The following is a 27,642-nucleotide window of genomic DNA, read 5'->3' on the forward strand; positions in this document are numbered from 1 at the left end:
GAACAAGCTGCCTCACTGGCTCCTGGCTGGATAGGAATGGCGCAGCTCTGATATGGAAAGGGATAACAATGGTGTGATGACTTATCCCTGATCTTGTGCTACATCGTTTCATGTGCATTATGTGCTGCATGCACAAAATCAGGGACAAGACCCAGACCCACGAGGCAGTGGCATTTCTTGACAACCACGAATGTTGTTGTTTCCTGGGGAGATCTGATCTATTTTAAAAGTTCATTTGTAGTCAATTAATTTAGGAATGTTGTGAGGCAACTACAGTATAGGTAAATATCCTATAAACTTATACTAGATGAGTCTTTTAAAAGAGGCCCCGTGGAACATGTGTACTCTGTATTCACGGGGCCTCTTTTAAAGGACTCGCCCTGTATAAGCTGCAGAACAGAAAAGCTACCTGGTGCGTAACAGAGTCTGGAGAAGATTTACGGCTTCCCATCCCCATTAAGTGGAGAATAATATTTAAATCACCACCACCATAGCAGGCATGGGGAATTTCTGGCTCATGGACCACATTAGCAATGGCAGCAGGCCTAATGTCATCCATTACGCTGTTCTCACCAAACTACAATCACCTGTCCCTCACTTGTCAAAGTGGCCTATGCACCACAGAGATCACCATTTGCCACAAGACTGTATTGAGAAGAGAACAAACATTGACCTAGGTATGGACTGTGCAAAGCCTCCATCCAAATACCTGTGAAATGTTTGCTATGCTTGGAAGAAAAAAGCAACAACATATTCAAGTCACTTCTGGAGCCGAGCCACTAGGCACAATGATAGTAGCATCCCTCTTGACATAGTTAACGTTGAATATGCAAAATAATTTGGAAAGCAGTACAAGCATCAACTACAGTCAAACAATTCACTGGTGATTAACAGATGCAGAAAATGCCCAGTGAGCGAATAAAGTACTGGCTCAAATTCTTCCTTTATACACACTTGCAACTGGGAGTCAGAACATAACTTGCATGCTTTATGAATGGCACTGAAGGCAACAGAAGTAAGCATTTAATAAATGCAGCACTGTAGCAGAAAAAAGATTAATTGGTTCATACTGCAACAGCTTATAGATGACAAATCATGCCTGCTTTGAGAAAACAAATCAGTACTGACCCCGCTCCCCTCGAATTGAATTGCCTCCGTGCAAAGAGGGTAGTTTCCTCTCTTCACCGAAATTAAGTATGTACAATCCAAAACAGGTTTATTATTTTGCTACAGACTGACACAACTTTCCATATGCCAATTCTATCCCATTAGCAAACAGTAATGCCCCCAATTCCCACAGATAATCCTCCTTAAGTGTGCTTATCCATCAGAACTCTCATTAATAATATTAATGACTCTGTAATGGAAATCAAAACCTGCGATCATTTTTTTTTCCCCAGCAACTGCGCGGAAATGCAGTTAAGCAGACCATATCCTGGGAGTGACACCTGAAACAAAGTGGAAAATTTTTCTCCTTCAGAACATGATGCTAAAAAAATTGATTACAATTCCTAAATAATCTGAATTCTAATAAGCTAGGCGTTTCTTTTTTTAAAAAAAAAAAAAACCACACACATTTCTGTCACTTTTTGCATTGTTCCTGCAATGTGATATACACAATATTGTGCCAAAAATACAGTAAATTGTACTTTGCATGAGTATATAAAGTAAATAAAGTACAGTCATACCCCGGTTTAAGTACGCTTCGGTTTCAGTATTTTCAGATTAAGTACTCCGTGGACCCGTCTGGAACTGATTAATCTATTTTCCATTACTTTCAATGGGAAAGTTCGCTTCAGGTTAAGTACGCTTCAGGTTAAGTACGGACTTCCAGAACCAATTACACTCATACTTCAGGTTAAGTATGCTTCAGGTTGAGTACTCCGCGGACCCGTCTGGAACGGATTAATCCACTTTCCATTACTTTCAATGGGAAAGTTCGCTTCAGGTTAAGTACAGACTTCCAGAACCAATTGTTTACTTAAATCGATGTAAAGCTAAAGGGACCCCAGACCATTAGGTCCAGTCGTGACCGACTCTGGGGTTGCGCGCTCATCTCGCATTATTGGCCGAGGGAGCCGGCGTATAGCTTCCAGGTCATGTGACAGATACGGTGGGCGGAGTTCTTCTCGCACTTCAACTTCTCCATCCACTACATACCGGGGGAGCAGAACGTCAGGGCGGATGCCCTCTCCCGCAAACCAGAGTACATGGAGGAGGAGTTGCCACCAGCACCCCGACACGTGTTTCCCCCGTCGGCATGGTCCTGCGGAGCAGCAGTGGTGAGCGAGGCAGAACTCACAGCACTGACGGCAGCAGATGAGTTTGCCACCCGCATCTTCAGAGAGCTGCAAGGGGGCAGGGAGCAGGCAAAAGACTTTGCAGAACGCAGGGGGCTGCTTTTTTACAGGGGAGCGCTGTACCTGCCCACCAACCAGCTCAGAGGTAAGGTCCTCAAGCAGATGCACGACAACCCAACGGCGGGTCATTTTGGAAGGGACAAAACCACGCACTTAGTCATGAGACACTTCTGGTGGCCAGGGGTGCGGGAGGATGTTCGGGACTATGTAAGGGGCTGTGACACCTGCCAGCGAGCAAAGGTGGTCAGAGCAGCACCAGCAGGTTTGCTGGAACCATTAGCCACACCGCACAGGCCATGGGAAGTAGTGTCCATGGACTTCATCACAGACCTGCCGTCGTCCAGGGGCAAGACCGCAGTGTTGGTGGTGGTGGACCTTATGTCCAAAATGTGCCATTTTATACCGTGTGCCAGGGCAGTCTCGGCAGAAGAGACAGCCAAACTGTTTGTTGACCACATATTCAGACTGCATGGATTACCCTTAAGGGTTATTTCGGATCGAGGCTGCCAATTTGTTTCCAGGTTCTGGCGGCGGCTCATGAACCTCCTGCAGGTGGAGGTCAGCTTGTCGACGGCTCGGCACCCGCAGACCAGTGGACAAGCGGAGAGGGTCAACGCCATTTTGCAGCAGTACCTGAGATGCTACGTCAGCCAGAGGCAAACGGACTGGGTGGATCGCCTGCCACTGGCAGAATTTGCCTACAACAATGTGGTGCACGTCTCCACAGGGGTGTCGCCCTTTAAGGCCAACTACGGGCGCGACCTCAGATCTTTCCCGGAGAGGGAGGGGGAGGAGGAGGAGGAGGGTCCACAGGCAGAGGATTGGGCAGAGGAACTGGATACGGTGCACCAGCAGCTCAGAGAACACTTGGAGAGGGCCAAGGAAGCGTACAAGAAGGGGGCAGATCGCCACAGGCGACCGGGGGAGGTCATCAGGGTGGGGGACAAGGTCTGGTTGTCCTCGGAGGGCCTTCCCACAAGAGGGCGCTGCAAAAAGCTGGCACCCAGAAGGTTGGGCCCCTTCACGGTCACGCAACAGGTCAACCCGGTTGCCTTCAGGCTGGCACTGCCAGAAGACATGAGGGTGCACCCAGTCTTTCATAGATCGCTGCTGTCGCCGTACAGGGAAAGCAGCAGGCTCCGAGGCAGCGAACAGACCCCCGAGGGAGGGGGGGGAGAGGGGAGGCAGGGAGCAACTCAATGAAGCCACGGCCATCCTTGATTCACGGAGAGGGGTGGGGGGCCTGGAGTACCTCATGGCATGGGAGGATGCCCCGCCGTCCCAGAATGAATGGGTCCCAGCCACTCAGATACAGGAGGAATTCTTGGTGGAAGAATTCCACGCCCTCTTCCCACACAGGCCCAAGCCCTGGCACATGGAAAGGGAGGGAGAGGGAGAGGGGGAACAGGTTGCAGAGAGCAGTTCACCGTGGAGATGGGAAGCGGAGTTTGAGGACCCGGAGGAAGAGGTATGGGCGTCTCCGAGGTCCACCCTGTCAGAGGAAGAGGCGGACTGGCAGCGTATTTTTACCCCCACCAGCTCCGATGCCACGGACTTTTTGGGATTTCAGTCCTCTCAGGCGGAAGGAGGGAGCTCGCGGGATTGGGGGGAGGTGTTCACACCAACCGGATCGGACAGCACAGAGTTTTTAGGCTTTCAGTCGTCACCGACACCCTTGGAGCCCCTCGGGAGGGGAGAAGGAGGGCCTGGGAGGGGGGTGGATGTGAGGGACAGGGGATATCACGAAGTCCCTCGCCTCCTGAGTTCCAGCCCATCCCCGAGCGCAGGGGAAAGCAGGGAGAGTTCTGACGCAAGTGGGGAAGCAGGAAGTGGGGTCCGAGGCTCAGGCAGGCAGGATAGAGGAGCCATCGTCCCAGGTGGGACAGGAAGGGGAAAGCAAGGGGGGCAGACCTATCCCCCCAACTCCGGAATTGCGCAGAAAACGTAGGGGGAAGAGGCTGGGTCTCCCCAAGTTGTTATGTTGGAGAAAAACGCGCCAAACGCCATTCGGAGGTTCTGACTCAAGCGGATAAGATGTGTCTCTGTAAATAGTACTGCCTTTAGCACTGTAAATACGCAGCACCAATAAAAAGATAAAATGCAGAGCTGTGTGGAGTCGTTACTCTGAAGTAGCCCACCCAGGCCACTGTGACAGTAACCCACAGTGCATGATCAAATTCTCTTCCAGATAGAAATGAAGACATGTGGACCTGTTTATTTGCAGCACGCATGCGCTCAAGATAAATCTTGTATCACTATTCCTCCAAGTTCCATTATGTTCTGCATTTGCTATCCTCCAATAACAACTGTGTATGCTCCAAAAGAAAACAAATAAAAGCTAGGTAATAACAAGCCACACACTCAGAAAGATGGCTGCTAAAATAAGCTTTGCCTCCTACAAAACCCAATGGGTAATCTTGGTAAGGAATATATGCAAATGCCTGACTTGCTCCAACCATCCATCCACAGTGCTATTATGTACCCACCACAGAAAACCCCTTCCCAGAAGTTTCCACCACTCCTGGAAATAGTGTCATTCTGTTTGTTAAGATACCAGGAGACTCAAGTTTCTGGCAGAAGTAGGATGAACCAGGTATCTGACTCCCAGTGCCACCTGGGTAGCTCTCAGCATGAGAGAGTCATTTGGTCTCATGCCTGCTGCTTCTAGGGAGCCTTCTGATGGTCACATGCAATAAAAGTGGGCAAAGCGATGAATGTGAATTTTATCTTTGCACACGAGTCCAGTTTCTACACACACACACACACACACACACACACACACACACACACACACACTATCCTCCATCCAGCAAGCAAGAGGCGTTATCAGAGTTCAAGGACACATTCCGGATAGGTAAGAACACTCAAGGAGTGTGCAAAGCAGCACCAGTGGGTGGTTTGGCCTAGAAAGAAATAGCCTTCAACATTTCTCCAATGGAAAAGTAGGGACATCTTATTCCATCATCTTGATGATCATCATCATATGTATACCCCACCCATCTGACTGGGTTGCCCCAGCCACTCTGGGCGGCTTCCAACATACATAAAAACATAATAAAACATTAAACATTTTTTTTAAAAAAAACTTCCCTATACAGGGCTGCCTTCAAATGTCTTCTAAAGGTTGTATAGTTACTTGTCTCCTTGGCTTAGGGGTCACATAACCCCACTCACCTCCCAACATTACTTTGATGAAAACAGGGATGTCCTGAAGTAAAGCAGGACATCCCGAGACCAACTCAGAAGCCAGGATGGCTTCTGTAAATCCAGGACGGTTCCTAGAAAATAGGGACACCTGGAGGGTCTGGAAAGAGCCCCAGTTCAGAAGGCTAGATACCAACACCCAGAGGGCCTCATTCTGCCTATGGGCTTGAGATTCCCCACGCCTGCCCTATGTAACTGATGTCCTGTGCCTGCTTCCTCTATCTGAGCAACTCGACCTTAAGCAAAGAACGTGAAAAGACATGTCTTACTTTGTGTTGTCTCATCCCATGCTTGTTTACCAACTCTGGAACCTGACCAACAAGCTGCCTTAAACCACACCTTCAGTGTCTGCTAAATTCACTGACCCCACTTGGAAAGCCAGGGTGGTATAGCAGTGTTAAGAGTGTCATAATAAGACCATGGAGACCTGGGTTCAATTCTCACTCCGACCTGAACTGGTTGGGTGGCACTGGGCCAGCCACTATCTTTCAGCCGAACCTACCCCACAGGTTTGTTGTAGAGATAAAACGTGGGGAAGGGCAAGAGAACCATTGCACTCCTTGGGGAAAAAGGCAGAATATAAAAGTACTTAAACAAAAATAAAACCAGTTTCCTTTGTTCCAATCAAGAGGCATGCCCCAATCAATTCTATTTATGCAGAAACACAAAAGACGGGTTTCTGTGATGGATGATAATGCGTACTCTAAAAGCAGATCTTTTTGCCCTTCAGACTGCCTCCAGGTTTAACCCAGCAAAAAGAAATCAGACTTGGAAAACAGTAGTCTAAATTCATCATAAGATCTCTCTGCATAGCTGTTGGTCCAGTTTATGCATAGCTATGTCAGCAGTAAATTACAGAAAAGGGAGCAACTCCCAAGCCACAGCTAGTTACAGCAACAGTTAAGCAAGTGTGCTGCTTTTTGTAGGCAAAGCTTTCAAGCCATTCAACCTGTAGAATTCCCAAGGGCAAAAATTGCTCCTTTCTCTCTCCTGAAGCAGCCAGACTTCTCATACCTCTAAGTCCCGGCTAGCAAAAGCACAAGCGAGCCCTTTGTCTGCAGTTTTGCTAACAGCATCCAATCAAGATATCAACAAAACTGAGTATTACTTGGCCGCCCATGAAAAAGCCAAACAAACAGCACCACATGGTTTTAGTGGTTGTTTCAAGTAGGCAAAACCAGTTGCCCCTAAGCATTTAAGCTACAAAGTACATCCTGTCACAGAGACAAGGAACTATTCAGCACTTAAAATGTCAGTTGGAAAAAATCAAACATTTCTCCTGTAAAACCTCTTGAAGCAATCCTTCTGCTGGAGGAGGAGTGAAGTGAGTCTTTAAAAAAATATATTAATAATAAATAAATAAATCTAAACTCAAATGTCAGTTCGCACACCATATACAACTACAAACCAAACACTGCATTGCAGGGGGGAAAATAAGACCTGTTGTGAACAAAGTGATTTTATTTACCCAAGGGGTGTTTTATTTTCTTGGTTTTTTTGTGTGTGCAGGGAAAATATTTCGCCTCTCCCCACTTACTTTGGAGACACATCTCAGGGCAGGAGGAAATACAAAGTTTACTTGTACTTGCTCAGGAACAAAGTTCAGCTATGCAATAATGTTAGTGTATGGTTGCTAGGCAAGTTTTAAGGTTTGTCTCCCTGGTTAATTTAGAGTAATCTCATTTATTGATACTAATTAGCCAACGGAGTGTCCTATTATTACATACTATCATTCTGATAGGGATGGAAATAATAAGCCACTGAATTCATCGCTAAAGGATTATTTACGTTAAATGTTATTCACCGCCTTCAACAGATTTTTTTTAGCCCTTATATGCTGGGACGTGGGCTGGAATGCTCTGCCCGGTTAGGTGCACTTAATCCCTCAGATTTCAGCATTGCAAAGTATAAGCCACTAGGAACAGGATTGCAGCCCTAGTAACCAAGCAACAACAACATTATTGCCTTCTGTGTTAATGATACATGTTCAAATTAACAATTTATACATTTACCACAAAAGAACGAACGACATTAAAAAGATCTGGTTTGGTGAGTTTTTTAAGTGATATTTATTCACAGAGACACACTGCAGCAAGGCACACACTTTCAGCTGAACAATGCTGTGTTTTAGAACTACAGTGGTACCTCGGGTTATGAACATAAGTCCTGCTTATGAACGCTTCGGGTTATGAACTCGACAAACCCAGAAGCAGAAGTCCTAGGTTGCAAACTTTGCCCCGGGATACGAACACAATCAATTTCTGGGGCTGTGGGAGGCCTATGTAGGGAATGCGTGCCTCGGGTTAAGAACGTTTCGGGTTAAGAACTGACTTCCGGAATGAATTAAGTTCATAACCCGAAGTTCCACTGTACTGCTAACAACTTTTAAAAATGCTATCTAGGGCAATATCTGGTTTTCCACACTGCTATTTATCACCAGCTAAACATCACGACATACTGATATGTCACAATATCTGAAATAAGGATGGAGCTATGTAGAGGCACTGGCTGGCTTCACAGTTTGTCCTACATTGTGGATTTTTGCTTAACACACACAGACACACACACAAAAAAATGATTCATGATATATTGCCAGATCAAAAATTATGAAACTGATAATCACAATATGGACTTCAAAGCTGATTTGGACAATATATTGATATATTTCTCAGCCCCAGTGCTATCTTTTTAGAAATAAACACTCTCCCTTATAAGGCACACACAATGTAAACAGCACCAGCTTTTAAAGATCGAAACATACAGCTTTAAATCATCGTACTCAGAGCTGCCTTCACCAGTGCCTAAGCTATCCCACTTTGATTGGATAGAATTAAGGTAAGAGGATGTTGCTAATTGTTCTGATTGTCCTTCAGCATATCAAGCTATGTGTATACCCTGCCATAAATGCATTTTCCCGTTCCAAAAGAATTCCAACAATTCTCCACCGGGCCATTTGAAACAGCTGACACAAATGACAAACTGATTTCAGCACAGACAAATAACGCTTCTGTTGTTTATCTGCGGAGGTTTCGCAGCATCGCGAGCTTCAAAAAGACAATGCCCTTTCCAAGTGAATATGCTGTGTTGGTATTAGTGCACAAGCTCTGTGTTAGCCTGCATGACGCTGCCGCTTACAAATCCTGGAGCCAACAACAGCTTAATCTGAAGTAAGAAGAAACTGTTTTCTTTTGACATCTGTATCTTTGTTTAAGACCTGGGTTTATGGTTCTTTTTGGTTCCCTCTGTACTTGTAAGTTCAAGAAAGATTAACTGTTCTGCTGGCAGTTACTCTGCGGGTAATGCAAGGCTAAATGGCTGAAAGAGAAAGGAAACTCAAGCAGGGAAGTTACACTGCAGACATTTAGAAATAAACTCTGGCCTTGGTCCACATGTATGTATTCAATACAGTTGCATCTCAGGTTAAGTACTTAATTGGTTCTGGAAGTCCGTACTTAACCTGAAGCGTACTTAACCTGAAGCAAACTTTCCCATTGAAAGTAATGGAAAGTGGATTAATCCGTTCCAGACGGGTCCGCGGAGTACTTAAATTGAAAGTACTCAACCTGAAGCGTACTTAACCTGAGGTATGACTGTACTTGATGTCTCTTATGGTGGATTGAATGAGCTATCCCATCTCTTTTTAACATCAACAGAACTTTACAAACACTGTATTATTTGCAATGGAGTCAGTTCAGCTGACAGCCATCATATATATGCATGTGTGAAGCATGTTTCCATCATTCCTCAATCTAAACCAGGCTTCCTCAACCTTGGCCCTCCAGATTTTTTTGGCCTACAACTCCCATGATCACTAGCTAGCATGACCAGTGGTCAGGGATGCTGGGAATTGTAGTCCCAAAACATCTGGCGGGCCGAGGTAGAGGAGACCTGATCTAAACTATGGCTCTGGTGGTAAATAGTATCTGGCTCCAACTTTAAGATGGATGGGAAGATTCACACATGAAAGTCACAGTGTGCTGCCATGACTGTACTTGTCAGGTCTGGTTGGACGCAGAGGAATTGGTGGAAGGAACCAGCTGGGGAACCCCCAAGGGAAGAAGGCTCAGTGCATGGGGATTGGTGGTGGGATGATAAATGTCAGAGGGAGAAGAGGGAGAAGACTGGGAAGGAAAAGTGTCAGAAGCTGAAGAGGTAATAGGGTTAGTGAGCAGGGAGAACCTGTCCCAGAGAAAAGTCCAGAAATCTCCACTGAATCACAAATGGACCTACGCCAGTAGCAAAATTTCCTATTTGAATTCCACCATATCCTTTTATGAACAGGTATTCTCAAATGTAAGTCTAACACTGATTGAGATCTACTGGTAAATCTCTGTATTTGAAGTAAATTGGCAATGGTTGTTTTTTTTACTCAAAATTGTTTTACGATGGTCACAACAAAATGACGCACACACCACTAAATTATACTTACATGAAGAAAGCTTGCCTGAGGGGAGGGGGTTAACCAGTAGTGGATTTTTATATGGAAGGACTAGGAGCTTCATTCAGCTCTAAAATCCTGGGCTCTGTATTCTTTAATTCTAAGTGCATCTCTTTTATACGTGGCTCCAGTCGGTGGGTGTCTGGAGGTTCTAAAAAAATTAAAGCACACCCCACAAGCATGAAACCTGCCCTCTCCTGTAACCTGAAGAAGCTCCTAAGAAACGTATGATTTCTGATCAAGAATGTACCTAACAAAGCTGCTTCAGAAAATATGTATATTTTTAAAATGAGGTTCATCATTGTTTATACAAACTAGATGGGATGAAAACGAGCTTTGCACTGCAAACCTATTTTGAAACAATATAAAAAAGATGCTTGACATTTGCCTATTATATATTATATGTGTGTATGTGTTTTGGAGGGGTGGGCATTTGTGTGTTTTGCCAGACTGACAAAGTTCAACAAATAACATTGTGTACTGCATGTGCCATATTCCTATTTAAATTCTGAAGATGTGTTCTCAAATATGATGGACTTCACTTGTCAGTTCACTTAAGCAAAATGGACTTAAGATATTTTTAAAAAACCAAGCAAACAAGCAGCACGTTACTATTAGATGAGTCTACAGAAACTGGAGTCCAGTACTACAATATCTGGAGGAAATGGGGGAGCTGAATGAGAAGTCTTCTCTATCACAAAATAAGTGTAAGCATATTTCAAGACAATGAGTAAAAAAAAATGCAATTAGAGTCCCTGATGGGGCTGCCTTAGAACTCAACATATTATTTCCAGTTCAAGAAATCTTTTGGGACCAAAGCAGACAGCTCCTATTGTTATCTCAGTTTGCGGTTATTTTAAAAGCTCAAGGGTTTTTCTTCTTCTTCTAGTTAACTATGTTGAGTTGTATGTCAAATTATGTGACAAGTAATACAGTTGTGGTTGTATACTGAAACAGTTCTATGTTGGTGAAGTTCTGGTGTTAGGACATGGAAAAAGCTTGAGAGTACGCAGCAGAGAAGCAAAGAGCCAACTATTGTGTTTTCAGCAAAGTTTCAGCAAAGTGCAAACAACAGCGCTGCTTATATTTCTTGTGGGAAGCACAGAAGAAAATGTACAAGGAGTGTGAACCAGAGGTTGGCAATCATCCAGAATTTTAAGAAAACAGAAGGGAACTACACTAGACTCTAGTATAACATGACTAGAAACATTTTAAAGAAGAATTTTAGATTTTTAAACACACACACACACAACTACTGCCAAACTCTAAACAAGGCACCACTCAGCTTACTGAAGAAAGCTACCAATTTTTCACAGGGCTATTCATTTTGAGGTTATCAGCAGGTATGGCACCCTATTCTGGTAGAATCATTACTGGCATTCCATCACACTATTCGGATATGGTGCTGGTTCATACATGCAATGTGCATATATTACTGGATCACTCCATACTTGGAACCAATTCATCCACTCACTAGGCTGGCAGAACTCTTCATGTGTTATAGGTGAGAACATCTACCCCTCCTGTGAATCACATACTTTGTAACACATGAAGCTCCATTATTACCATGTTCCATGACGCCATAGAAGCACCATGCACGTTTGCAAATCACTTTGGAAACACTCTGACACAGAAAGCGCCCTGCTGGAGCACTTTCCAAAGTGGTATCCGCATGCGAGTGCAATAGTTCCCTAGAAACCCACAGAGTTTCCATTTTATTCTCATCAAAATATCCTCCTCCTCAACCACTCTCTCCAGTGGCCCCCATTACGCCCATCTGTTTCTCTGTTGAAGGCCACCAGCAGCTGTCTTCCTACCCCCAGAAACCTGTGGATTTTGATCTGGGACGGCTCACATGCATGCAAGTCATCAAGTAATGCTGTAATCCACTAACTTATCACACTGAATATCAAGCATAAGACTCTAGTGCCAGATGCTGTGCTAAAACGAAAGGACTTTTTAAACAATGGGATTAGACCAGCACACGTTGGAAGGAATTGATGTGGTGGACAACAGCCCCTTAAATCTCAATTTATGGGCTGCGTATTGATCCTGCTGCTGAAAACATTGTACCATTTTACCTGCCACAACACAATGGACTCATTAGTACATAACAGTAACCATAAACCACGGTTTACTGTACATAAGCAAATCTTGCCCACTTGGCTTCTCCCTACTCCCCCAGCTTGCATGGTTTATTGGAAACATTGGAAACAAACAACAATCCCTGGCTTAGTGTTGCACCCAAACCTGGGACTGTGGTTTGTTTCAGTCCAATAAGCCATGATGAATATAAGCCAGGGGTCAGCAAATTTTTTAGCAGGGGGACGGTCCACTGTCCCTCAGACCTTGTGGGGGGCCGGAATATATTTTGCGAAAAAATGAACGAATTCCTATGCCCCACAAATAACCCAGAGATGCATTTTAAATAAAAGGACACATTCTACTCATGTAAAAACATGCTGATTCCCGGACTGTCCGCGGGCTGGATTTAGAAGGCGATTGGATTTAGAAGGCGATTGAAACCCATAGCAACAGCTGCATTTTTACAAAGCAAAATTAAGAACGTTATTCTGTAAATCATTGCTAAAACTGGTAAAAAGCTAACCCAATACGCCTTTTGCAGCTATTCCTAATTACCAATAAAAATGTAAATAATATTTGAAGGCTGTATCTTAACTATCACACTATGCAACCTAATTTCACAGTGAATTGCCGAACCTTCTGCTTATATAATTGCCCATATAATCCCCCCCAAAAAGCAATCAACATTCCTAACCCAAGTGGCATAACAGTTGTTGATCATTAACTGCTCAGGTCAGTAAAAAAAGGAGAACGAAAACCTCGTGTCCATTTAAGTACAGTCAACTGCTCCCTCACTCCCCGCCACTTCCACCTGACAAAGGATTTCAACATAGCACTACACAAGAAAAGAAATCCATGCAGCAAGGTATGTGTTCTGGAAATTCTCCTCGGCATGCGTCCTTGTACTTCAAAATTAGCCACAATGGAAATGCCATGCTTCTGAGACAAGAGATGAAAAGAGCTGAACTATGGTTGCTACTAATCTTTTGTGCAAGTAAGGCAAAAGGAGAAGGACACTGCCGCTGCACCAAAAATTATACAGACATAATCAGTACACACATTCCACTTTTATCTGCCGTCACTTTCATGCAGTCTGCTTTTTTAACAATACATGACGGGCACGATAAGGCCATTTGCTCTTGGACCAAGCAGAAAATTCCAGACCGAATTTTTCACAGCACAGCAGATTAGGACCCCAGCCAAAAAGAGGATAGGGTGGGGGTGGGAAGCTCACTGCTACTGTATACCAACTTCCCCAAGCCAAAGTTAATTGCTGGGACACATGTGACAGTATTTGCTCCCCTGTTTCTTTATCACTGTGATTTTCCACACATAAATTCCCTAGTGTAATGCCTGCCACTGGCTGCCACAGTATGCTTCTCTTGTTTACACATCAGAATAAGATACACTGTGGGGCTGGAGAGGAATAAGATCTGGAGAAACCAGCACTAAGAGTTTTACAAGTGGAGTGAAAAGTCACTATAAAGATGTGACCAGGGAGCGGATAGTATAAAATGCACATCAGACCGAAGAGAAAAAGGGCTTCTGAAGTTCTACAGAATGGTAGAAACTGATCAACCTCAAGCATCATTGTAGGCAATGGGTGGTGTCTGCTTGCTGCATGTTAGGCTTAGTTCTCTCCAGCAGAAGGTGAGAAGAGCCTGCTGGACCAGGCCAATTACCTATCTAGTCCAGAGCCCTGTTCTCACAGTGGCCAACCAGATGCCTGTGGGAAACCAGCAACATGAGCACAAGAGCCCTTTCCCCACCTGTGGCATTCGGCAACTGGTATTTGGAAGCATTGTTGCTTCCAACTGTGGAGGGAGAGCATAGCCATCATAGCAGATGGCCAGAGATAGCCCTCTCCTCCATGAATTGGTTCCATCTTTTAAAGCCATCCAAGTTGGTGCCCATCACTCCCTGGGGGAGGGAGTTCCAGTTTAACTAAGCGCTGCGCTTCTGCTTCACTGAATGAGGAGGTAAACCTATTTCTCAATTCTACCACTTTAGTCTACACTCCTGATAGGACTGTGTCTGTGCGTTAAAATATTAACCTGTTCGTGTAACAAATTAGATATTGGGAGGAAGGTTTCTAGCTTCCACAATGCTTTTATGTGATTTTTGTTGTTGGTATGGAGAAACATTTGAGCACATAATCTCCCATCTGCGACCTGAGGTGGTGCAATCCAAACACAGGTTTATCATCTCACCTGCTGTCTGCAGCTCAATCGCTCAGCAAGCTAGGGATTCAAATGCTGCTCAGCCATGACATTTGTGGTTAAAGTGCCTGTGGCACTGAAAGAGTTGCTGGACTGCAACTCCCACCATCTCCCTCCATGGACCAGGCCAGCTGGGCCACTAAAAGTTGGACTTCTGCAATATCTAGAGAGCCACGGGTTCCACACCAATAGTTTATTCATTAAATTTATTTCCCAGCCTTCATCCCAAAGGAGCCCAGGGTGTCATCAGTAATACAATGCAATTAAAACTTCTGAAAACAAACAAACATTTGCCTTCTTTTACAGGGAATATAATGTCAGTGTTGCCATGAACAGTATCTTCAAATACTTAGGGTAAACAGTTACAGGTAGGTAGCCGTGTTGGTCTGACGTACTCGACACGAAAGCTCATACCAATGACAAACTTAGTTGGCCTCTAAGGTGTTGCTGGAAGGATTTTTTAAAATTTGTTTGGGATAAACATGTTTTTGAATTTCACCTATAAGTTAATAATGAGGGAGACACTGTGGTCCTGCCATTGGATGTTGCCTGGTTGACAGGGACTCACGACAAGGCATTCCCCCAACAGGGACCCACCAACAAAAAGGCCCTGTCTAGGGTCACTGCCAACCCCCAATGGCAGCACCATCAACAGAGCCAGATGCAAGGGGTCGATATTGGGGAAGGGTGCTTTTAAAGCTCCTTGGGTCTCAAGCCATTTGGGGCTTTGCATTCACTCTAGTACTGACACCTTGCATTGAGCCGATTAGCTCACTGGCAGCTGGTGCAGGAGACACATAGCTCTGCTCCATGATGTGAAAGAACCATTGTTTAGCTTTTTTGAGTACACACTGCAGTGGCAAGGCCACTTGCAGCAGTAGCCTGCCATCTGTACTGATTTAGATACAAAGATAAAGGCAACAGCATGACAGTGCTCCAGCATACCGAATTTGCCTTCTCAGTAAAGGTCCAATGCATGCCTGGTTACTAAGCACTACTCGTATATTATTAGGAGCCAAGAATTTGGGAATGAGCTGATTTGCACCAGGACATCATCGCTCAGCGCATATTGTTCTACACAGGCAACGACCAACTTACGGACATCCAACCGATGCACATCACACCAACCTGGAAGTGGCCGGACAACATGCACAGGATTCAGCCATGCAAATAGGTTGTTGCCTGCAACTCCCTATAATGCTACTCCCTGTTCCACCCTCTTTTTCTGCTCACTGAGAAGCACTGAGTAACAAGAAAGAAATATGAACTTTAATTCAACTGCAACACTTGCTGAAGCTTTCAGATAGCCTTTGGTTTGTGTTAACCATATTTGCATTTTTTCCTCCCTTACAGCACTCACACCAAAAGAAACAGTGAGGAGGCATAGGTGGAGGGGGGGGGAAGAGAGAATGGATTCTTAAACTACCCAAGAAAGGTGAAAGAACAGTCCCCAGGGCTATGGAACACACCCAATTAGTTAAACAGTTGCTAAATTCCTGTCTGCAAGAGTAAGTCTGACAAGACACGCCAATTTTAAGATAAAAAGAAATAATATTAAAGGCAAGCAGAAGTTCTAAATGAAAATGCCTGCTGTTCTCACATAATACGAAGCTAGTCATGGGACCACTTTTGACCAAAGGTAAAGCAGAGCATGTTCCAGCTTCACTGCAAGCAAAGGCTGTGAGATACTTGATCCTGAGGCTAAAAATTCTTTGCTTTTTAAAGAGATCGTAGCCCACTTCATATCTGACCTTTTACTTTAATGTAGATAGCCTCTTTATAGGGGGAAAATGCACACCTCACTTGTGCAGCAAGCTCCAAGTGTTCATTGTGACATAGGTATAGGGATCAGGAAGCTGTTCCAGCCTTCAAGCCATTGTTATTTTATTAGTCAAATGCTTGTGTGCGCCACCTCACAAGTAAGCATGTACACAATGAGCAATCTTTGCACAGAAAAATGATCAAGTGTTAAGTCCCCTTTCCTTACACATGGATTTTAATTATTTGCCCATAAACACTTACTGACTTAAAAAAAACAACAACCAACCAACCAACCAACCAACGAAGGATTCTGAAGTCCAATAGCACAATACATTAAGATGCCTCCATTTGAGGCACGTACAAAAGCTCTAATTTGTGAAGCAAATGTGTCTGAAGTATATAAAACTAATTAGCTCCAAGCAACATGTAAATCAGATATTAATCAAACTGGTTTAAAGACACATACATTGTTCATAGTTTGTATGTTTGCTGGAAGAAACATATGGTATACATGGGAAAGGACCTCCAGAATCCTACACTGCTTCTGGATTCATAGGTGGTGTAGGTGGCCTGGAGAAGCCTCTCTTTGCCTTCATTGGTAAGCTGGCTTGTTGGCTTGTCATTGTCCCCCATTGATTGATAACCTCACCCCCCAAAATTATTGAAATGCTCTTTGCGGTGGAAGATTCCTTTGAAAAATGTTTAGAAGCATCAATTGGTACAAAAATTCAGCCACTCTTCAGCTTTGGATCAATTGACCTGGCTGACATTTTGCTTCTAAATGCAAAGTGCTGGTTTCTACCTTAAAAGCAAAAATCAGGCAAGCATCCAAAAGCACATTATTCTGCACAAGCCTTCATTTAAGGCACCTGAAGCTTCATGTTTTGCTCAGCATTTTCCCTGTGGTTGAGGAGAAAGGAAATGGAGTACAGCTTTCTATGTTGAGGCACCTACTCCGTAACTTCCTCACTTTAATAACTTAAGGGATTAGAACTGCTAGAATAAGCAGATACAGTCGTACCTTGGAAGTTGAACAGAATCTGTTCCGGAAGTCCATTCGACTTCCAAAACATTCAGAAACCAAAGTGGGGCTTCTGATAGGCTGCAGGAAGCTCCTACAGCCAATTAGAAGCCCTGTCAGACGTTGGGGTTCCAAAGAACATTCGCAAACCAGAACACTCACTTCCAAGTTTGGGGCATTCGGGAGCCAAAACGTTCGACTTGCAAGGCGTTCGGGATCCAAGGTACAACTGTATTTTTAATGTGACTCTGTGATCCTGTAATTGTACATTTCAGTTTTGTGGGCCTATTGTTTTTAGGATAGATTCAGAAAGTTTCCCCATGTTGAACTCTATGTAGAAAGGAGTCTAGATATTTTAAATATTATTAAACAATTTGATACATTAATTTGAGAGCACTGCATTTGTTCCTTATCTCCATATATTCAGCATTTTCTGTCTTCCCGCCTAGATGTTGAACATAACAGTATAATAGCCACCAATTATGATGAGTTTGTGGGTGGCAGACTACCATAATCCCGAGAACCAGCAAGTGTTAGAATTTAATCAAGCTTTTGGACGTTAAGCTGAGTGCTAGGTCACTCTAATCCCTGGATCTAGTAAGTGTTAAAAGCTAACTAAGACAAGCTAACCTCCAAGTTGATGGGCCAGTAAGAGAACAAAGCAACCAAGGACTTGTACAGATAACGGCAGAGTTTAGAGTGTGTGTGATATCACCAAGTAAAAAAGTAGCAAACTGAAAAGCTGGAGATGAAATGCATGATGTTTGATGTCTGTTTGAATCCAAGGCTGTGGCTATGGAAGAACAAGACCCTTTTGGGGTCCTGATGCTGTGAACCCCTCCATCACAGGCTCAGGTTGTATATATGTGTAAATAAACCATAAACACACCACTGTGCCTCATTTCCAAAAGGAAATAGACCCTAGGTGAAGGCCTGGAACCTCTGGAATATCACACTGCTCAGGGATTGGGGTGGCTTGCAACAATATTATCTGGATTTCTAATTAGACAGTGAAATGGTATCCCTTGGGAGGTTAGGGACTCTCCTTCCTTGGAGGTTTTTAAGCAGAGGTTGGATGGCCATCTGTCATGGATGCTTTAGCTGAGATTCCTGCATTCCAGGGGGTTGGACTAGATGACCCTTGGGATCCCTTCCAACTCTACAGTTCTATGATTTAAGTGACATTCTTCCTTTTTCCACAAGATGCTGCGATGTCTTGCAGGTACATGAGTGTGGAAGCAATTCAGATTCTAAGTTTAACTGTCAGCAACATACACTGAATTATGCATGTGACAGAAACCAGGACTCTTGATTGGTTTAAGGCTGCTTAAAAAAAACAGGATTCTAGAATTTGAGTGCTACAGGTTGCTACATAAAAGTGGAAGAATGCCAAGCCTCATTGGCCTATGTCTATCCCTTTTCAAAAGGTTTCCAAATCATACATGTAAAATCTTGAAAGAAAAAGAGTAAACGTTATTATGCTATCATTCCCACCCATAGCTGCCAAGTTCTCCCTTTTTTAAAGGGAAATTCCATTATGCTGAATAGGCTTCCTCGCGAGAAAAGGGAAAACTTGGCAGCTATGTTCCCACCTCCCCACACTGACCTTAATCTATACTTCAAAAGCTAAGCAGATGTTTCAATAGGAAATTCATCTGCAATATGACAGCTGTACCAGCAGCAATATAACAAGCACCACCTTCCACAGCTTTTGACAATTATTTCCTTTCAAGACTCCTTTTGCTTGTCAAATGTTTTTCAAGGAAAAGGCACAGACCTTTAAAATAATAATAATATTCACCTCCATGTGTACTTCACTGAATGAACCGATTCTCATTGACAAGGAAATCTTGAGTTGAAATGCGACTGTTTCACACCCAAGGTCAGTACATCTCAGTTCTCTCCTGGGCTGGGCTGTTTTCATCACACCAGGCTATGACCCAGCCAATAGGGGTCACTGCTAAACAATGCTTACTTTCAAGCAGCCAGAAAGAAAGGAATAAGAAGAACCCCCCAGCTTTCATGTTGAGTTCCTATTTACCAACCCCTATGAGGGTTTATCCAGCAGGATCTTTAAAGAGGAGCACTGCCGCCCTCAGCACATTCTCTTCTCAAACAGCAAATTGAGTACTGTACAGTATTTATCTAAGAGCAGCCCATCTTCCATTTCACATTTGGAAACAAAACCGAATTATTAAAGAATTGTGTGGTTGTTATGTCCACAGGAACTGTTTAGGCTCATCAACTTCATTCGCTAAAAAGCATGCTAAATAGACCCTATGCATCCAATATATAATTCTAGGATTGTGGTCCTGCATACTTTTGTCAATTGGTGACTAACAGGACCATCCTATGCATACCAACTCAGATTTAAGCCTCATCCACTTTCGTTATCTCACCATCAAAATAAAGAAGCAGGATCCAGGCTACCTTCAAGCACTGCCACCAGTCTATATTAGTCTACCTGTCCTTTGAAACCTTCAGGTTGGAGTGTTGCATTAATATCTGGGAAACCAGGGTTCAAAATCGCCATTCGTGAAGCTCACTGGGTGACCTCGGGCCAGTCACAGTCTCTCAGCCTAATCTATGTACCTCACTGGGCACGAGAATAAAAGGGAGAGGCAGAGAACTATGCATGTCCCCTTGACCTCCTCGGACGAAAGGTGGGATATAAATGCAGTAATAAATAAAAACATTAAAAAGAGAAAGGGCTGAAAGAGACAAAAACACTTCCAACAGGGAATCAACAGCAATGTTTTGTTGCAGGTTCCATTTGTACTAAATTAGTAAAGGTAAAGGTAAAGGTAAAGGTACCTCAGCGACTCTGGGGTTGCGGCGCTCATCTCGCTCTATAGGCCGAGGGAGTCGGCACTTGTCCGCAGACAGCTTCCAGGTCATGTGGCCAGCATGACAAAGCCACTTCTGGCGAACCAGAGCAGCGCACGGAAACACCGTTTACCTTCCCGCCGGAGCGGGACCTATTTATCTACTTGCACTTTGACATGCTTTCGAACTGCTAGGTGGGCAGGAGCTGGGACCAAACAGCGGGAGTTCACCCCATCACGGGGATTTGAACCGCCGACCTTCTGATTGGCAAGCCCTAAGCTCTGTGGTTTAGAACACAGCACCACCCGCATCTCAGTTCTAAATTGGCAGTGAGCTCCAATAATCATGTGACCTGACAATGTTCCAAGTTGTCCATTCATCTTGCATTGAATGATGATGATGATAATTTATTAAATTTGTATACCTGAAGATCCCAGGGTGGTTCAGAACAGAAAAAATACAAAATGAGGATACAAAATACATAATGAATCGAAAACACAATAACTCTCTACCACAAACACGTTTAAAAAGTCATAAAATGTTGATCAGCTAAACGCCTGGTTGAAAAGAAATGTTTTTGCCTGAAGAGAAACGTTGTCTCTGGCACCTAAATATATTAAATGTTTGTCTTAGAATAATACAGCGTTGCCAAATGAAATTATGCACTCAATGGTTGCTTATACATCACTGCTTATACATCACTTGTATCTCCTAAACAGGAGCAAAGTGACACATTTTATTGTCATTTTCGTGTTTAGCACATCAAAATTAGTAAATATTGACTATTTTCATTTCAGGCTGCTTTGTTTACACCACTTCATACATACAATCAGACCTTGCATCTTTGTTACACTGTATATATTTTGCATGCTGCTTCTTTTTAACCTTATAAAAGAAAGTATCTTTAGAAATATTCCAGTAAAGGCTCCTTCTTATGGACAATGCCTATAGGCAGTTTCCGGGACTGGCAGCACAACCCAAGCTACTCAGAAGGAAGTGGAGCTTACACCCCAGAAAGTGGATTAAATATTGCAGCCAATGTATGGGAATATACAGGGGGGGGGGTCTAGGGGAAGGCTGGGTGGCGCAGGGTGCCAGGCCGCCGGGCCGCCAGGGGGGGCGCCGCACAGTGGAGCCGTGCGGAAGCCGCGCTGCGCCCGCCCACCAGTCGTGGCGAGAAACGGGGCGGGGGCGCTGGAGCGATCTCGGCGCCAGGGCGCCCGACATGCTTAAAACAGCCCTGGGAATATAGGAACCTGCACAAGGGATGACGTTGCCTTCTGTATTTCCAGCACTGCTCCTTTCTGCCCTGGACCAGCCTCACCCTCACACAAAAACTAAAGTCGCAAACAAAAATGAAACAGGTAGGTAGCCGTGTTGGTCTGAGTCGAAGCAAAATAAAAAAAATTCCTTCAGTAGCACCTTAAAGACCAACTAAGTTTATATTTTGGTATGAGCTTTCGTGTGCATGCACACTTCTTCAGATACCTGAAGAAGGTATCTGAAGAAGTGTGCATGCACACGAAAGCTCATACCAAAATATAAACTTAGTTGGTCTTTAAGGTGCTACTGAAGGAATTTTTTTATTAAAAATGAAACAGCATTCACTAATTTCAGAGCCTTCAAACACTGCGCACAAATAAATTATTGTTCATTTCAAGGACATTTAACGCAAGGTCTTGTTTTGAAAGCAATGTAATAGGCTGCATAATAAAAACCGGAAGAATATAACAAGTTCTTACCTGTTTCTTCATCTATTTTGAAAATTCCAACACCAGATCCATCCCTTATCGAGTATCTGATCTCACCATCTCTTCCTGTATCCTCATCATAAGCCGACAGAGTCATCACTGAAGTACCAATGGGAACATCTTCGCTTACAAAACCTTTATCCACAAAGCTGGGAAAGCGTGGAGGGTGAAGGTTTTCGTTTACATCAACTACTTCAATCTCAATGTAACAGGTAGACGACAATGACACTGGTTTGCCTTTGTCTTTGGCCCGTACCGTCAGATTATAAACTTGTTTTCTCTCAAAATCCAGCCTCTGTACAATACGAATTGCTCCACTAAGTTTATCTACATCAAAACTTCCATCCCCACCATCTAAAAGGCTGTATCGCACTTGGCTTGACTGGCCCAAGTCAGGATCGTGGGCTTCCAGCCATGTGATGATTGTTCCTTCCGGAAGGTCTTCTCGAATTTTCACACGGTAATTGGATGGGATAAATTTCGGAGGATTATCGTTGACATCTTCTAAAGACACCTTCAGCAGAACGGTTGAAGATAACTGTGCTGCTTCTTTAGCTTGGTCCCTGGCCTCTATTTTCAGAAAATACACAGGTTGCTCTTCACGATCTAGAGGCCCCACAACTTTCACAATACCAGTGACGCTATCAATGGCAAACGTGTCAGTATCTGTAAGAAAAGAATATCTCACTTCCCCATTAGTCCCCAAGTCTCTATCAATGGCTTCTATTTGAATGATTTCTGTATTTAGGTTCGTGTTTTCAGTCACGTCCACAAAATAGCTATCCTGTAAGAATTCTGGACAATTGTCATTGGCATCTAGAACCCTGATATCTAAAAGATGCCAGTCAGACTTTTGCGGTATCCCAAGATCATAAACAGTAATATTCAATGTATATTTATCTTTTACTTCTCGGTCAAGGGCAGAAAGGATTTTTAGAATTCCCGTCTCCATGCCAATGATAAAGCTGCTATCGTTATTACCTCCAGAGATAGCATAGACAAGCTTTCCATTGAAACTAGTATCTAGATCACTAGCATTCAAATGTATGATGCTGGAACCGATGAGTTGATCTTCTTTTACCTCAATGCTTCTGGGAAGGCTATTTCCAAACTGAGGTGCATGCAGATTGAGAGAGTAAGTGTCAAAAAACACATCGTCGGCTTCACCACGACCATGCAGTTTATTTGCCTGCAGAAGTTTCTCTGCCAGCATTTTGGCGACACCAGTCTCCTCACATTGCAGGTATACTGGTTTGCGGCTGGCAATGACAGTAATGTTTATATATAACGGAGCTGACAAATTTTCTCCATCTGTGGCTGTTATTCTCAAGCTATGAAAAGTTGCTTTTGCACCCAAGCCATCTCCTAATGATTGTTTCAAGGAAAGCACCCCAGAGTTTGGATTTAAACTGAATAAATCTAATTCATTTCCAGATTCAATTTGGTATTGTACCAGCTGCAGCTCATCGGCATCAATAGCAGACACAGTTGTTATTTGTTCTCCAACAACAAGTTCCCTGGGGATTGTTCCCTCACAATTTATTTTCTCAAACAGTGGAGTGTTATCATTCAAATTATTTAAAGCTATAGTAACAGGGACTTCAACTTCTCGGCAATATGGTGTGCCCCAGTCAGAAGCTCGGATTCTCAATTTATAGATTCTTGGCATTAATTCATAATCCAAGTTTTCAGAGGTACTGATAACACCCGTAAAGTGGTTTATCACAAAAGGAACAGGGCTTATATTTGCAATACTATATGTCACATAGCCATTCTCACCTTCATCAAGATCTTTTGCATTCACACTCATGACACTTGTACCTATAGGAACATTCTCATCAAATGAAGCTTTATAAGACGTCTGGGTAAATTCAGGGGAATGGGTATTCATATCTATAACTTTAATCAATACTGTTGCAGAGGCTTTTCTGTCACTTGTCATAATGTCAAATTCAATATGGGATGCATGCTGTGCATTTATGGGATCTAAAGTACTAACAAGGCCAGTATAAGGATTCAAGTGGAATCTGACTTTGCTTGGTGCATTTCTAAACACATATTTCAAATGGGAATAAGCAGGCAAAGTTTTTACCAGAACCACAGGAGTGTTTGGCGGGGCAAATTCACTTATTTCTGCCCTGTAAACAGCTCTTTCAAACTGGACTGGTCCCGATCTAAATTTGGGGGGTGCCACATGAATTACTTTGACAGAAGAAAATTTTGGAGGATTTCCTTTATCTTTAGCTTGCAGAGTTAGATTATAGCCAAACAACTGGCTCTCCCAATCGATACTGCCAACAGCTTTTATTTTATATTCTTTTCCTCCTGGAAAAGTCCTTACAGTTTTAAACTGCTGAAGTGGGTCACCCGCCACAATGCTCAGAGATGCTACCTCTCCATTTGAACCGTGATCCCTGTCTTCAACTGTTATGATGGCATATGATGGATCCTTGTCAAGCTCTGAAGGAGCCAACGTAAGGGCCGTGATAACCGGAGCGTACTCATTAGCCTGTTCTATATGAACTGTCAACCTTGCCATGCTGCTGATCCCACTACTGCCATACAATTTCATCCCACGATCCACAGCAAGGATTTCCATTTCATAAACGTTTGTCTCTGAATAGTCAAGTCTGCCAGTCAGGACTATTATGCCGCTGGTTGGATGTATAGCAAACATATCTGTCCTCTCTTTAAAACTGTAATAAAACTCTCCATTGGTTCCAATGTCTGCATCTGTCGCGCTAACTCTGGCAATGCTCGTCCTTATTGCTGTATTCTCAGGCAATGAAACACTGTAAGACGTTGGAGAAAACAAAGGCCGTAAGTCATTTGTATCCAACACTTGCACTCGGACTCTTGTACGAGCTTCCATATTAGTGTTCTTCTCTATTGCTTTGACAGTTAACACGTAATGGTCTTTGACTTCCCTGTTAAGTATAGCTGTGTTCCCTCCCTTGGTCCGTATTCGTAAAAAGCAAAAGTCTCCCAATGTATACTCTTCCGCTTTGAACAAGTTCTCATTATCCCCAGAAATTATTTTGTATTTTATATCCCACAGCAAGTTCGTGATATAAATGCCCATTTTCACCGGATGTCCAACGTAAGTCTTGGCTGCAGAGTTTTCATATACTGTGGCATTGTAATGAGTTTGGGTAAACTGCATTGGCGACGTGTGATGCGCTCTTTGATTCCCTTCACAGTTTCCAAAATGCTGCACAAGCAGCAACAGGAGCAGCAGCAACATGGTCAAATGGCTCTCCATGGAGGCAAGTTCCAAAAACCTGAAACAAAAACAAAGAAGAATATCAATCAGGGTTTTCCAAACTATTACGGAAAGTTTGCTACTCAGTCCCCATAGCCTTGTTGAAAGAGGAACCCCCGTGCAAGGCCCTCGCTTGATGTAACGAACTCTGCTCAAGAAAGAATGCTATCAGTCACAACGAATGTATTCTCTACCAATCAATAAACAAAAATCTGAAATCGAAAGCCGAGTTTACAATTCAAGGAATTTCCCTGAAAACAATACAGTACCTAGTGCTACTTCCCTAGGCTAAATAACAGTTGTCTCCTAATAGTTGCAATGATCTTCCTTGGCATTCTTGCCAACCCAAGGAAGGACTGGTTAAATACGTCATATAGAGCCAATTGCCTCTCCTGGGCCTTTGCAACCAGAAGAGGCTGGTTGCAAAAGCACCACAGCACTCCTTTGATCAGGCAGAATGATGCAGCACTATTTATGAGATAAGTGAAAGAAACGCCCAACTATCTTACCTGCTCTTCTCTGTCCCTCAGGAAGAGGGAGGGGAGACAACTGCAGTAATGTCACCCCAATACCACTACAATGAATAATACAGTGGTACCTCTACTTACGAATTTAATGCGTTCCGAACACACATTTGTAAGTCGAAAATTTTTTTAAGTCAAATCCCATAGGAATGCATTGGGTGAAAAAAATCGTAAGTCGAAGCAAACCTATCTAAAAATTCGTAAGTAGAAAAAATCCTATCTAAACCGCATCCAAGATGGTGGACGGAGCTCCATTTGTAAGTAGAAAAATTCGTAAGTAGAGTTATTTGTAAGTAGAGGTACCACTGTAGCTGTAGTGCCTTTACACCTGTACTTTCTGTCTTTCTAATGGCTTATGTGGCATTTCACCTCTAGGGGACCAGCAAGAGTTAAGTTGTATGGGAGGTGAATAGCCAATAGGAGCTCTCCAGGCAGAAGCAGGGGTATATAGGGAGAAGCAGTCAGTCAGAAGGGGGTGGTTGATGAGTGAGGTGGAGAGGATTTGAGATAGAGGGTTAGAGAAGCTAGTGAGGTGAACTGTGGTGCTGAATCTGAGAGAGTAATAAGAAGGGAACTTCAGTCAGGGAGGAAATTGGGGGGGGGGGAATACCGGTAGTACTAAAGGTTAAGTTTACGCAACAGTACCTGAGAAACCGTGAAGAATTTATATGCTTGTAAGATCATCATCTAAATAAACTTAATTGTTTGGTTTACCTTTCACCTGACTGGAATCCAATATATGTGTACCAGTACGCAGATTTACTGGTTGGTGGCAGCAAGGAAGAATATAGGCGAGGGAGGTACTGGGTCAATAGACCGGGAAACGTCTGGGGGCGTTTACCGGGTAACCTCGCCACAAAAGTAGCGGCAACGTCGGGATACGGTTTACCACGCCACAAAAATGTTGACAGTGTCAGGATCGATTTGGCACACCATAAAAGGATTGGCAAAGCAATTAAGTAAGCTAGTACCATCAGAGACAACATTACACCTGGAGGGGAGGATAAATCTGAGGATTAATTATCTAACCTGGGGGTGTGAGTGTGTGGATCTGAGGTACTGAGAAGAAGCTGTAACAACAAGAGAAGAGAACTCAAAAGCTGTTCAGGCTTAGGATTAGATTCAGAGTCAGTGGAAGTTAGTGAAAGGGTGAGAGAGAAAAGCCCTAGCTGAACTTTGTGACAGGAATCTTGAATAACCTAGCCAGTGGAACAGAAAATGAGAGGAAATTTCTCTAGAGTTGTTAAGCTTAATAGAGATTCTCACACAATATCCCACCGCTACCACCACTTTTGTGGCGAGGTTACCCGGTAAAGGCCCCCAGACGTTTCACGGTCTATTGACCCAGTACCTCCCTCGCCTATATCCCACTGCTACCACCACTTAACTCTTGCTGGTCCCCTAGAGGTGAAACGCCACAGCTATGAATCTAATTGGGAAAGCAAAGACAGGTCATTCAAGCTATGAGCTACTATTGCTGGAAAGCAAAAATATGCTAGAGAAGAAATTAAGTCTTCTTTTTACCTACTTTACCTTTACCGAAAGCTACAAACTTACATGAGTTTTTAAAATATTAAGCAGATTATAAAATGCTTTAAAATAAAGTGATTTGCCCCCAAAATTTTTTTACAAAGATGGGAAGAAACTTCATCAATGTTCCAGTTCTGCTCTTGAACAATTCAGAATACAGTAGAGAGATGCCAGAAGCTGTTCATCATCACACTAGCTTCCCAACATGCTTAATTGCACTTAATGTTATGTGTCTAACAACAGCGACTCTAGGAAGTGCTAGGATTAACCCTAATATATGGGATTGCACGCAACAGACTTCTGCTTGTGCAACAAATCTTCCACCTCCTCTTCTCTGCAGGCCCCAGAGCACCCTCAAAGTTTGCTCCAGAGGATTGGGGGACCCTCTGCAACAGATTGTTGGGGTACACAGGAAGAAAAGAGGATGGGGCAGTCCCACTGCACAAGCAGAAGGTGATTCAGGCAGCATTGGATACAACCCGTGATATTGCAGTATTTCACTAAAATCCTGAGTGCAGTTATCATGGAAAAACTCAACAAGAAGAAATAAACCATTCCTCTATGATAAATAACCATTTCAACTTTTTTAAAAAATTGCATGTGTCAAACTGTTTATTCCAACCACCACTTATGACTACCACTTGCAAACTGCTCAATTCTA

At 43.5% G+C, this 27,642-nt stretch overlaps 1 protein-coding gene across 6 annotated transcripts in view; it reads right to left on the bottom strand.

Moving 5' to 3' along the window:
* Positions 1 to 27,642, bottom strand: part of FAT1 (FAT atypical cadherin 1) — a 133,471-nt gene that overhangs the window by 98,536 nt on the left and 7,293 nt on the right. For all 6 annotated transcript variants that reach the window (XM_060278780.1, XM_035111841.2, XM_035111837.2 and 3 more), the window contains exon 2: positions 21,657 to 24,946. In XM_060278780.1, the coding sequence (XP_060134763.1) occupies positions 21,657 to 24,927 (3,271 nt within the window). In that variant the 5' untranslated portion in view covers positions 24,928 to 24,946. The remainder of the gene's footprint in view (positions 1 to 21,656; positions 24,947 to 27,642) is intronic.

This window comes from Zootoca vivipara, chromosome 9 (genome assembly GCF_963506605.1).
Source record: "Zootoca vivipara chromosome 9, rZooViv1.1, whole genome shotgun sequence".
Classification (NCBI taxonomy): domain Eukaryota; kingdom Metazoa; phylum Chordata; class Lepidosauria; order Squamata; family Lacertidae; genus Zootoca; species Zootoca vivipara.